At 31.8% G+C, this 13,432-nt stretch overlaps 1 protein-coding gene across 4 annotated transcripts in view; it reads right to left on the reverse strand.

Moving 5' to 3' along the window:
• Positions 1 to 2,749: 2,749 nt before the first annotated feature.
• The window catches only part of LOC139486463 (leucine-rich repeat-containing protein 74B-like), a 35,906-nt gene continuing 25,223 nt past the window's right edge, over positions 2,750 to 13,432 (reverse strand). For 3 of the 4 annotated variants that reach the window (XM_071271345.1, XM_071271344.1, XM_071271347.1), the window contains 8 exons: positions 10,216 to 10,294; positions 9,802 to 9,887; positions 8,541 to 8,735; positions 7,861 to 7,956; positions 6,935 to 7,195; positions 5,499 to 5,584; positions 4,254 to 4,316; positions 2,750 to 3,122 (listed from right to left, as the gene is read on the reverse strand). In XM_071271345.1, coding sequence (XP_071127446.1) covers positions 2,861 to 3,122; positions 4,254 to 4,316; positions 5,499 to 5,584; positions 6,935 to 7,195; positions 7,861 to 7,956; positions 8,541 to 8,735; positions 9,802 to 9,887; positions 10,216 to 10,294 — 1,128 coding nt within the window. In that variant the 3' untranslated portion in view covers positions 2,750 to 2,860. The remainder of the gene's footprint in view (positions 3,123 to 4,253; positions 4,317 to 5,498; positions 5,585 to 6,934; positions 7,196 to 7,860; positions 7,957 to 8,540; positions 8,736 to 9,801; positions 9,888 to 10,215; positions 10,295 to 13,432) is intronic. The other variant, XM_071271346.1, reaches the window with a different exon arrangement.

Raw genomic sequence — 13,432 nt, forward strand, 5'->3', positions numbered from 1 at the left:
GACGCTAAAGTACGATGGTCACGCTAAAGTGCGATGGTATACGCTAAAGTGCGATGCCTCCATACGCTAAAGTCCGATGGTCCGCGAAAGTATAGACGAGAGAATTGTACTTGGATTATGACGTTAACAGTCGTTTATACAAATCAAAAATGAATATGCCGGAACATAAATTAAGAATATTTCATTGACAACTTTTAAACCAAATGTCCATGATTTAATTTTAGACCTAACCGTGCTTCGTCGGCTGAAGCAACTGTGTTTATTTATTCCGGATGCTGGAAGAAGAACGCGTGTCCTGCACTAGATACAAAACAGAATTACGCATAAGTATCGTGTATCCTGCTTCTATTGGTAGAAAACGGTCCCCGTTTAAATAATATCAATTTTATTGAAAAGAAACGTCAGTGAAATAAAGGTTCGTACTTTTAAGCGTAAATTATAAATTGTCGGCTAAAAACATAGTTTGTACAGTGTAGGAAAATGTAACATGTATTTTTCACGGAAAGTGAGAAAGCTCGACGAATATCGCTTTTTCTCGCATTTTAAATTAAAGCTTAACGCCTTATACAAATGTTACTTATTCCGACAATGTGTTCGATCTTCTGAATTTAGAAACTATCACTTAAGCCTACCGGTAAATCATAAAGTCATCACATATGTTATACCTTGACATACCGGATTTGTTACAACAAGAGCAACACGACGGGTGCCACATGTGGTGCAGGATCTGCTTAACCTTCCGGAGCACCTGATATTACCCCCAGTTTTTTTATGGGGTTCGTGTTGCTTATTCTTTAGTTTTCTATGTTGTGTCATGTGTACTATTGTTCGTCTGTTTGTCTTTTTAATTTTTAGCCATGGCGTTGTCAGTTTATTTTCGATTTATAAGTTTGACTGTCCCTCTGGTATCTTTCTTCCTTCTTTTAGCATACTAGCTTTTGCAAAAAGACTTTTTTTTATCCATGTACATTTTAAGCCGTCGAACCTTATCAAATTGGTCCATTGCACTTTAGCGTGATATACCATTGTACTTTAGCAAACAAACAACCATCGCACTTTAGCGTGATACACCATCGTACTTTAGCGTAGACCATCACACTTTGGCGTGACCATCGCACTTTAGAGTACCATCGCACTTTAGAGTCCTACATATATGTATGACTCAGATAGACGTCCGGTCTCTAATCGATGTCCGTTCCTCAAATCGACATCCAAATATGAGGTCACAATGAAATTAGATTCCGAATCGACAACCAATGCCATGCCCCTCTAATCGACGTCTTTTTTTTTGTTGTTCTCAAATCGACGTCCAATATTTGGCTTTTCTAATCGACGTCCTTTTTACGGACTCGCCTTTTATGACGTCACATCTTTTTTTATAAAAATAACAGCTGTCATATTCCTGATTTGATAAAGGCATTTTCCGAATACAAATGGATACCTGAACCTTAAACCGAAAAAGTTGTTAAAAAAGATCTTGTCCAAATAATAATACTTTTTAACAATTGACTGTATATACTTCTTTATTCTGTCAATTGTTTTAGACTGTATATTGCCCCTAGATGTATTTCGTTTATCTTTAAATTTATGCTACTGTCTGTTGTCTCATTTTCACATGTCAATTATTTATATAAATATGAAAGGAATAGAACAACGTAGATCGAGTATATTAACTTTTTCCCCAATAAATTAATATGCATGTATAAGTACATGATGTAATATGATGTCGGTTTTTGCTTATTGTAATTTTCTGCTGTGTGTCTTCTTATGTTTATTTAGTTGATTATTTTGGACAGGATGTTGCCTACTTTGTTGTTCCTTCTTATATACGTCAACTTAGTTTTTATGATTTGTTAAGTATATAAAGATATATAAAAACAATTAGTGTCTTTAAGCAGCTTTACACAAAGAATAAAGTTAACGATAAAGATAATTTTAAAAAAGATAAAAACTCAGAACAAATAATTAAATGATATATATGACATCGATGAGAGGAGACTTCAATCGATCAGATGTCGTTTTGGAAAAACATTACGTCACATTGGACGTCGATTAGAGGGTAAAAATATTGAACACTGATTTGAGAACCTAACTTTAAATTGGACGTCGATTTGAGAAGGGACGTCGATTAGATACCGGACGTCGATCTGAGTCTAACATATATAAAATATGTTTTCTTAATTAACATGTTCAACTATATCAAGTAATTTGAAAATTTTGAAATTTAATCGCCGCGTAGTGACCTTGAATGGATTTTCTGACGTCAAACACGTGAAGCAATGAATGTGGTTTTAAAATTGATAAGAAGCTTTTTTGTTAACTATTTGTTTGTTTTGAGATTGTGACACAGTGATGACTGCTGTACACATATTTTTAACTATTTTAACTATTAAATCTGTTTTGTTCACGCATCGTTGTAAATTTAACGGAATTACAAGTGAGAGGTTTAGTGCTATAAAACCAGGTTCAATCAACCATTTTCTACATTTGAAAATGCCTGTTCTAAGTCCATTCATTTGATGTGTTTTATCATTTGATTTTGCCATTTGATTCCGTTGTGAATTTTCCTCGAAGTTCAGTATTTTTGTGATTTACTTAACGAAAGTATCCAAAAAAATAGTTTGTTTATAGCATTTGACAAAGGGTACTAAAAGGCGATGTTTTATACCTGTAAGATCTTCTAACCTAAAAGGCTACTTTAAGCTTTTATTCATAATGAATATAGCACCGATTAAATCAGATAACTTCCTTGAATGACAAAATATTTAATTCTGTAAACGTTAGTATCACCATAGTCTAATGAGTATTTATATTACATATGCTGATTTGAAAAACACTTATTAGGCCCATCCTATATAATTTAGTTTGTATGTACATTTATCTGTGGTAATTTTCCTGAAGATTTCATGTCACTTCGTCTCGGTGATTTAATGTCATTTCTCCTCGGTGACACCAGATCGCTATTTTGTTTTATTAATAATGCTTCACTTGGTTTAAGGTATGTTTTTGAGTATTCTCTCTTTTCTGAAGGCGACGGAGCTAGTTTTGAAGAATGTTGTCTCGCTTCTTGAGCTTCTGCAATCAGGTGTCTTTTTAATCTTCTCTCACCATCTATAAGTTCCCTGTTGGTTTAAATGAAATATTAAAAGTATATTGAATATATATTAATGAATCAACCAACCCATGATTGAATATGTGTGCCTTCAACTATTATTACTTTGCTAGAAATGTCTCGCGGATGTTTTGATAAATGCATATATTTCATTGTTTTGTCGTTACGAGAAAAACTGTATCCATACAAACAACTTTTTGATAGTTTTAATCACAAACATGTTGTAAAATGTTTATTAATCTGTAAAATGTTTATGATTTAGATTTCTTAAGTGACTTTTGCATATATACCCTCGTGCATCTAAAATAGCGTTCCCCAATTTCAATGATGACGCTTCATGTTCAAAGATATGAATAAAACGAAAACAACAATAACTGCTAAAAATACATTCCAAAGTTTTAAAAACAAATTAATGAATCAATATGGCAAGGACTAATTATATCATATAAGTCAGCAAGAAATAACTAAACGTTACACACGTTGGCAGTGGCTTTACTTCAAAATCATACATCTATTCAAAACAAGTGAAAACACATTTAACATGTTTAAACAAAATAACATATACATGTATTTCTATTTTAACATTTACTTATCAAACATGTATTTCAAAATATGCAAACAGACTTTAAATATTACAGCAAAATGCCTGGAGTCTGTAGGATAATGTAATGTCTTTGGTTAGCTTGAACCGTGCAATCATTACTAAGTTATTTATACTATCCTCCTTTAAGAGTAGACTAGTCCATCTCTCTTTCGTTAGGACGAGACTTCTTCGAAAGGAGGTTTGTACAGTTTACCGTAAAATGATGTTTTCACGGTTCATCTTACAAACAAGCTAGCAAAAGATATAACCTTTGCCTACACACTCAATGCATTTTGCTGTAAGGGGGAAGATCTACAAGAGTTGATAGACAATACGCTCTTCTAGAATATATGATTTTCTAGCTTTTTCTAGTAATATTACGTATCTACTTTACAATGTTTCTATCATGCAAAATAGCGATAAACAAAGCAAAATATGCGTATAACTATATTTTAAATATGTGATTGAATAGTGATAATAATAGCAATCTATCTATTAAACACAAGGAAGCAAAGCATTTATATATAAGCGTTGTATGGTCATAAGCGCTATTGTTACCCTGGTATTTTCTTTGATATAATATTTTCTATTCGTTTTCTCTCACTTTCAATTTTTGTCCGACTGCATAGCAAACATAATCAAAAATAGTAAAGTAAATGATGAATCAAAATGAAAAGAAAATGTTTACAGATTTCAAAATTGAGAGATAACATGGGTGCTCTGTTCCCCTTGTCGAGCATGTGTGATTCCCGGATCCTTGTAAGATTCGAATTTCTCGTTCTCTTGTTATCAAAAGTCCTTTTTTGGAGATTTTCCTTAAGTTATTAAACTTTTTTTTTGTCATGACACATTCCTTTTTCTTTGATTTATGAGTTTGAAATATTTCCTTGGAACCTTTCGTAACTTTTTGTGACTCTTTATAATGATACGTATCCTTATCATATGCAGTCTCAGGAATCAGGAATCAATGTTGTCTGCTGTTGTCTGCTCTATGGTCGGGTTGTTGTCTCTTTGGCACATTCCCCATTTCCATTCTCAATTTTATTAAGTAAAAGTTAGTTTCATTTGTTTTTAAATGTTTTCACCCGACAGTTTAACAAACGTGTTGAAATGAACCAACATTTGCTTTAATTACCAATACAAATGTTCCGCAATGACCTAATGTCCAATAATATTTGTCAATTTAATAAAAACTAATTGGAAATCGTACAAAGAGGCTTAATTATATGATATTCCCTTGAATATAGAACATTTACATCGTTAAAGAAATTCTACTACATCATGAATAATCAATTGGTCTCATTTGAACGATTACAAGATCAAAGTGTTATATCCCAGACTATTCTTTTTTTCTACAAAATAAAACCCTTGCTAAAATTCTCTGAAAGAAAGAAAACGTTTTACCAAAACGTACAGAATCTATTACACTAGATTCGATTGAGTCACATAAAACAGAATAGACATAAGTGAAAAAAACTTTTAATTCACGAGAAAAATGGCTAACAAAATAATCTGGTTATGTTTTTGTTCATTGTTAATTTTTTGTACTTTTAAGAGCTGTTTGTAATTTTCCTGCTTTTTAACGTTTTTTTTTTAATTCTTTTGTTCATATTTGTTGGATGCCGTGTGACATTAATGGTATTTTCAAACGTGTTGTGAGTTTGTATTAAAATTTTGTCTTTGAACATGGTGTAGATTGTCCATTTTTTTTTTTTTTTTTTTTGGCTGCTTGATTAATTTACCATGTTTTATTTGTTATTTAGTACTTAGTACTTAGTATTAATTATAAAAAAAAGTACTTACATTAGGTCTACATCACCATCTCTATTAGTATCTAGATAACCCATGACTGTATCTAAAGCACTAGTACTGATGGGATAACCTTCCCTCTAAAATTCAATTAAAAAATCACTGTAACATTTTATAAAACCGACCACAAGATTATTCTATTTCTTATACAGTAAATTCAGAAGTTATTGCAATGTCTTTATTAATGCAAAAAATAAGAAAGGATCATTTCGCAGTAATAAAAACTTCCGTTCTTATTTTAACTTATTATCGCTTGAGTTAGATAGCGCATTTTAAACAGTAACCAGTGTTTCCCAATTATAAAAAGTAAAATCCCAAAAATACTGAACTCCAAAGAAAATTTTAAAAAAAAAGTCCCTGGTCAAATAGCATAATCAAAAGCTGAAACACATCAAACGAATGTATAACAATTGGAATATTGGTACAGGCATTTTCTTATGTAGAAAATTGTGAATTAAATCTGATTTTATAGCTAGCTAAACCTCTCACTTGTATGACATAATAGATCCACGTATTAATTTCAACAGAAATTTAGCAATAGTTTGATGGCTGATATCCTGAACGTTTCTTTATATTTGAATAAAAGGATGTTTTATTGTTTTGGCTCTTGCATATTTTCGACTTTCAAATATTCGAATTGAAGCGTTCATGATGAAAGTATTTCCAGAAATATGCTTCGGACGCATGAAATTATACATGTTATAAGTGTTGTTTTCATTTTTACCGTCATTTGTCCAGAAAATGATAATTAAGATTGAGTGAGAAGACTTTAACATACTATAGGTCAAGCCTAAGGGTCTAGAAATGAGGGAACAAACTACCATTTTTTTAGGGCTGATACAACTGAGGTAAAACTAAAAACATCCAAGACCATTTTAAGCAAAGGAAAAATAACATCACGAACATGTTGCCACTTAAATGTGTGTGTTGTGAACTCAAATATCTAATATTTAATCTCAAAAGTGTGTACTTAAAAAGCTCCTCCAATGACTTTCTGACAAAGACCACATCAGAATAGGTAAAAACCTACACTGCAAATTGATGGACTATTTTTTGAATATATAGAGATTTGTGTATCGAGATTTTTTGGTAGATTTATTGGTGTTTAATATCACTTTCATCACAAAGGTGCTATTTCGTGACGCTCAATTTTTTTTTTGTTAAAGTCCGGACCTCCACGAGATAACAATCAACTTTCGTTAGGAAAACTTACAATAGAAGTAGACCGCACCTTTCACGTGCCGGATTCGAACTTTCAACCTCAGAGTTGACAGGCTAGTGATACAGTAGATCGACTACTAAGACCACACAACAATCAAGGCCTCTATATATCGAGATTACGGGTGCACACTAACACAAAGCAAAATTTTCATTTTCAATTTTTTACGGTTTGAATACAGCACTTCTAAGATCTTGGTAATTAAACTTACTTCAAAGGCAAAATGTAGCTCCTCTCTTGAAAGAGAATTACTGTTGTCTTTGTCAAATTTTAAAAACATGTCAATTGTCCTCATATGTTCCTTCATGAAATATAAAATTCTGATTGGATCAATGTTGAACACATTTTTCGAGTCAATGTTAGATACAACGCCCTTTCTAACCGGAAGTGAAATATCATATCTAGCCATGAAAAGCCTTTCGTCCTGTATATTTTCCAGCAATGGATCAAACTCCTTATCAACAACGATACCCTGAAAATATTCAAAACATCATATGATAGATTTGCATTGAGGAAAATATATCATATAATTTATCAAATTTATCTTTATCTTATATATACGTCATTGTCGGAACGGTACACTTGTATATTTAGAAAAATCTAAATAATGAAAAAAATATTTAATTTTCGTAGAAATATCAAGTAATTCTGAAAAACTGGTGATTTATACCAGGTACGTTCTTTTCCAAATGTTTGGAGTGCCAAATACATCAAGGCGTTGTCAGTTTAATTTTGGGGGCCCTTTATAGCTTGTTGTTCGGTGTGAGCAAAGGCTCCGTGTTGAAGGCCGTACATTGACCTATAATGGTTTACTTTTTTTAAATTGTTATTTGGATGGAGAGTTGTCTCATTGGCACTCACACCACATCTTCCTATATCTAATTATTGTCTACTAATGATATTGAATCTCCCTTTAGTATATGTTGCCTTTCTTTGTGGACAGTGGAAAAAAGAGCTTGTCTAATGTTTGCTATGAAGACCCTGGATATGCAGCAACCGCAGATCTGTCGTACTAATATCATGTCCTGTTCAAATAACTGGTCAGTGTGCCCTGTTATAACTTAATTGTTGTTTTGAATACAAATTAAAAAAAATAGAAATAGATAAATACGAATTTATACAAACATATACACATACCTCCATATCTAATTCCTTTAGTCCACATTCCTTTGAGGTTGATATCCGTTGGAGAATAATGCTGGTCATAGGAGCTGTGATTGGATTTTGAGCAAGCTGTGGATTTTAAGTTTAATAAATGTTTAATCGATAATATTCAGATAACAAAGGGCTTCATGATAAAAATGATTCATAACAGTGCACATTGTGTATGGTGTGTTTATGTTTCGAAATGGCCATATGTTTGGGGACTGAGTACTTATGACAATTCATTGATTAACAGTGGTCGTGAAAAAAACATAGGGATTCGGGCAGGCACACGATTTTCTATTGCTGTTTTAAGTCTGGAGTTTCTTTTCTTTTAAGTTGCTTTGAATGATTTATTTTTAGAGTCTGGTATATCTTCCCATATAGTTTGGGGATTATTCATTATTGATGACTGTTCACAGACCTGTAGTTGTTGATAACCTTGTCCTTTCGACTCAGCTCAATTGGTTTCTCATTGACAATTTTATCATATTCGTGTATGTTTAAATAGTAAGAGACATATCAATAGCTACATGTATAGTAAGTTCAAGTCTACTCATAGTTCTTCATTGGCATGCACCATATTATCATTTATTATCAATTAATTGCCAGATTTTTAAGGACAAGGTAAAAAGTTTCAGATTTGTATTTGAAAAGATCGACAACTGACTCACCCGTATTGTTGAAAGTGATTTATTTCCGCAAACTCCTTTCAGCAGTTCAAACATGGCCGGATTATGTATTCTGTTGTTAGCTAAGTCGATAGTAGAAAGGGTTGTGTTATGAACTAATGCGTGGCCCAATGCTGCACAACCTTCAAAGGCAAAACCATTCCATGCCACTTGAAGATTTAATAATTTTGTGTTTTTCTGAAATTATGATTCTATTTATTAGTAGAAATACGTTTTATTGCATGATGTTGTCTAAACGTTTAACTCAAACTCTGTCTTTCATATCATTATTTCAATTCTACCTGTCCAGTTCTATATTTGATATTCATTTGTTTTTATTTGTAAAAATAACTCTAACATAAAGGGGGAAATTTGATACCAGTATCAAAAAAATCAACACTTCAAATTGCCATATGCCTGTGTGTTACATGTAAATGCCTGCGTTGATGACAGATCTCTGTTATATTTTTCATAGCCTTTTACAGCTTCGAAACGATCGAGAGCTTTTTATATTGCAACTACCTGTGTTTATTTCTTAGCTATATTTTGTATAATGTCAATTTCATCTTAGGAACACTTTCTCCACAATCAGGGGTCCATTAAAGGATGAAAATAAGTTTGAAATGTGTGTTCCACTTTAAAAATCTATCAATGTATTAAATTAAGTTGCAGTATAAAACAATATAAGGTCAATGTCATGAAAATATAAACTGTTTTGTACTCGGCGCAAAACTGGGGAACCTCGCTCTTCCCCAGTTTCCCAGCCTCATACACAAAAGTTTATATTTTCCTGACATTGACCTTATATTGTATATGTATATTGATATCTCGTTTTTAACTTTTTAAAGGTTTTACAAATGATTGTTTAAATTGCTACTTAACAAACTAACATCATGAATACGAACAATGTTGGGGGAAAATCATAGCAGATCTACATCTTAATGAACATTAGATACATTGAACAAAAATTTACTCAATAAATTTTACCATTTTACGAAAAAAAATTGAATAAATTAAGACGCCGGACTTTTCAGATGTTCGCATCGATTAAGAAGAAACAAATTAAGGTAACAGACTGAAGCTGGGAGATTCGCATGAACTCTTAAAAAAAAGGTGAAAAAAAACAGAAATACCGAACTCCAAGTAAAATTCAAAACGGAGAGTCAAAATAAAAGCTCAAACACATCAAACGAATGGAAATGAACCACAATCAAGTATGTAGAAAGGAAAATTGTCTCCTTCTATTGCATACTTAAGTATTTACCTCTAACCCTCTCGCTATACCAATGGCACCATTACCACGAAGGTGATTCCAGCTAAGGTCAAGAGTAGTTATCATTTCATTGTCCTCTGAAATTAAAATAAGTATTTAAATTATTTTAAGATAATATGTATGCAAGATTTAAAAAAAAATAGTATATTTTCTGAGATTATGAAATGTATCATATAGCAATGATATCTTCTTTTTTATGGTTATAAGTTAACATCATGCTTCATGCAAAACATTGTTGCATTACACTTTTTATTTGCATGAAATTTTACAATCTAAAAACACACACTCTGTTAGCACTGTATTGTATTGCGGGTCATCATTTATGTCAGCAAACTCTACTGTATTTGCTCTTCAGCTGTATTTCTTTGTTTCGTTGTCATTCAGAAAAGCAAATATGATACTTACTCAGAGCATTTCCAATCAAAATGCCGCTATCTCCTAGCTTATTCTTTGACAAATCCAAATTACTTATGCTCTCATTGTGCTGGAAAAAAAATCATTACTCGACTACTTCTTTCATTCGTTTACACAAAACATTGTATATAACCTAAATAGCATATGTGGTAGGGTGGTAAAGATTACTCTGGGCTGTACATGTGAAGTTGGCACGATTGGAACTGAAACATTGGAAGAACAAACAAAGAATTAGAAGAAATTACATTACTCGGTTTAATTGGGACAACGTATGTCAGTTAGTTGGTATACGCCTAAGTATATAATATGTTTTTATCCTGCAATTGGGTGTCCTACTATACAGATACAGCCCTACAGATATCGCTATGATGTATCTGTATACTATACAGATATCGCTTTAAAGCTCCGTTTAGTGAATTTCAAGTCTGAAGCGTAGGACAACTCGTACACTTCTGTTTCAAATTTGACACTGTTTTGTTATTTGTTTTTACTGTTGAAATTAGTTGTTATGTTAAAATAAATAATTATTCACCTTGAGCTATGTATTGTTGTTGACCATTCGAGATTCTTTTTTTGCGGACCCGTCTTCAGCGTAATGTGTGATTTTGATATTACTACGCGGGCCTCAAGGGATTACAAATCGAAAATAAATACTAAATATGTAAGTTTTTTGTGTCTTTCAAAACACAAACAATATACAGAATTAATTGCAGGATAAAGACAATAACTGTTTAGTGTCTTTAAATATCAGTTGTATGTGTACTCGGCTCGAAATAGGTGTAGTATCTCGCTAAAAGCTCGCATACACCTTGTTTACTAGCCTCGTACAAATACAGCTGATATTTAGAGACACTAAACAGTTATTGTCTATATATCTGTTGATAGAACTTCTCTGTCGTATAAATATAAAATCTAAACGTACATTTATAGTGAGAATGTGAGAGGACGGTTTGTTTGTAAGTTTTTTGTTGAATTGTGCTAACATGCGATGATGTCCTTTTTATTATATATATTGTAAAATTAATGTATAATTTATAATCGTTATTATGACGTAGGTGGTGACATACATGGGAAGTGTGATATCTTCAATGATTGTTTTTTTTTTTATTTCTTACTTCTTACCATCAAAAGGTTCATTTCATTTTTTTGCTAACCTTACATTATAAACATGATATAAGTAATTCCTCAAAATATCTTCTATATTACATTCATTTATCATGACAAGCGTAATGGTGTATTTTTTATTTTAAATTAAAATGTTGGTTAAACAAAAATTATAAAACGGTGTAGACGTCGCGTACGGTGTTGGTGTTAGTTTTGGTAACGTTATTTTGACGTTGTTTTTCATGCATTGTATAAATAACGTCGTACTTTTTTTTATTTCGTGCAGCTCAATTATACAGCATAATTTATATGAGCGGTTTGCTTGACTTGCTACGCATAGAACCGAAATGCAAAAGCGGCACATATTTTTTTTTAAGTACAGTTAAATTAAAACGGAAAAATAATATTCATTTACATTACTATCCCCTCGGAGCAAAGATATTTTCTCTTTCTTTTGATTGAAACAGGATATTTAAAACAAAAAGTTTAAACCACTGTCTTTTCTGCTGCTTTTTCTTTTAGTTTAAACATATTTATTTATAATGGATTGGGAAACAAGTTATTACAACTTATATTAATCCGTTTCCACTTTGAGGGTGCGAATGCTTCCTTGTAGCCTTAGTCTGCTCTTTTCGAAATCTGAAAGGGTGACTTTTATGTGCAAGAGATATTGCTCTTTCTTAATAAAACACGGGTCAGTCATTTATCGCCCCCTTCCGACGGACTATCATTGTTAAGTGAGTGTTTCACAAGACCATCATACTCGCAAATGGTGCATGACAAGGGCTTATTCTTTTATCCGCTTTTGATAATTTCCGAAAATAAAATTTTTATTAGTTGAATCGTTTGTTTCATCGCCTGTTTTAAATGGTAAAAGAATCAACAGTTGAAAGCAAATTCAAATTAACCACAATAAAATTAATTTAATAAAATTTGCCAATTTCATAAACAAAAAGAAATTTAATCTCAACTATGAACAAGAAAACAGATGGGCGCAGATAATTTTAGCGCAAAACTACTAGGGGGCATTTTAGCGAAGATATTAGAGCCCATTTTAGCGCAGGATTAATCCGTTCAGCTGTATTTTCGATAGCCCATTTTAGCGAAAACTTTCCTAGTTGAATAATACTAAAACCACGAGCATTAATTTATGCTGGTTTAATATTAAAGTTGTATGTATATATTATATGTTCACTTTGGTTCATCATGGAAATAAAAGTAGTTCTATAGTTGTCACTCAGCTATTTACGTTTTTCTTGATACTATCATCAAATTGCAAACAACAACATATATAAAAATACAATGTATAGGCGAATGTGCACCACAATCTAGACAAGATAAAGAGAAAAATCAGTTCCTACTGCAACTTTATCAACAGTATTGTACTGATTGTGCATGGGTTTTCTCTTCCAGATCTCGCGCATGGGTCTTTGTTTTTTAATGAAAAGTGTGCAAACAAAATAAATATTGAAACAAATATATAAAGAAAAATGCAAGGATTAACTTAAGAATGTTTTATTAATCCATCGAAATTGATAAAGAAGCATGCCAGCATTTTTTTCTCCTTTCATGTTCCTATGTCCCTAGAAACACACTATCCATTCTTTCTGATTTGAAAATGTGCAATATAAATTGATCCTTTTTCTATTTTAATCGTTCGTTCTAAGACACCAGGTCCCATGTACTGAATAGAGAACATTCAAACTAGTCCCCCAAACTACCTCAAGTAATAGATAAAAAGGGAGGGAGAGGATTTCAGAAACATTAAACCTGTTAAAAAAGTTTTGAATAAGCATTCAATGACATATTTGTCGCTGGACGTCAGATAAACAATGAATCAATACACAAAAAAAATGCGCCAATTTGGGTTACGCAATGTTTCAACCAATCTCATTATTTAATTAAATCATACTATTGGTAGAGAAATTGACAATTTGTTATTTCTGATTGATAATTTGTTATATCAAATTGATAATCTGTTATCTCAAATTGATAATTTGTTATACCAAATTGATAATCTGTTATATCAAATTTATAATTTGTTATATCAAATTCATAATTTGTTATATCAAATTCATAATCTGTTATATCAAATTCATAATTC

Source organism: Mytilus edulis, chromosome 8 (assembly GCF_963676685.1).
Source record: "Mytilus edulis chromosome 8, xbMytEdul2.2, whole genome shotgun sequence".
NCBI lineage: Eukaryota > Metazoa > Mollusca > Bivalvia > Mytilida > Mytilidae > Mytilus > Mytilus edulis.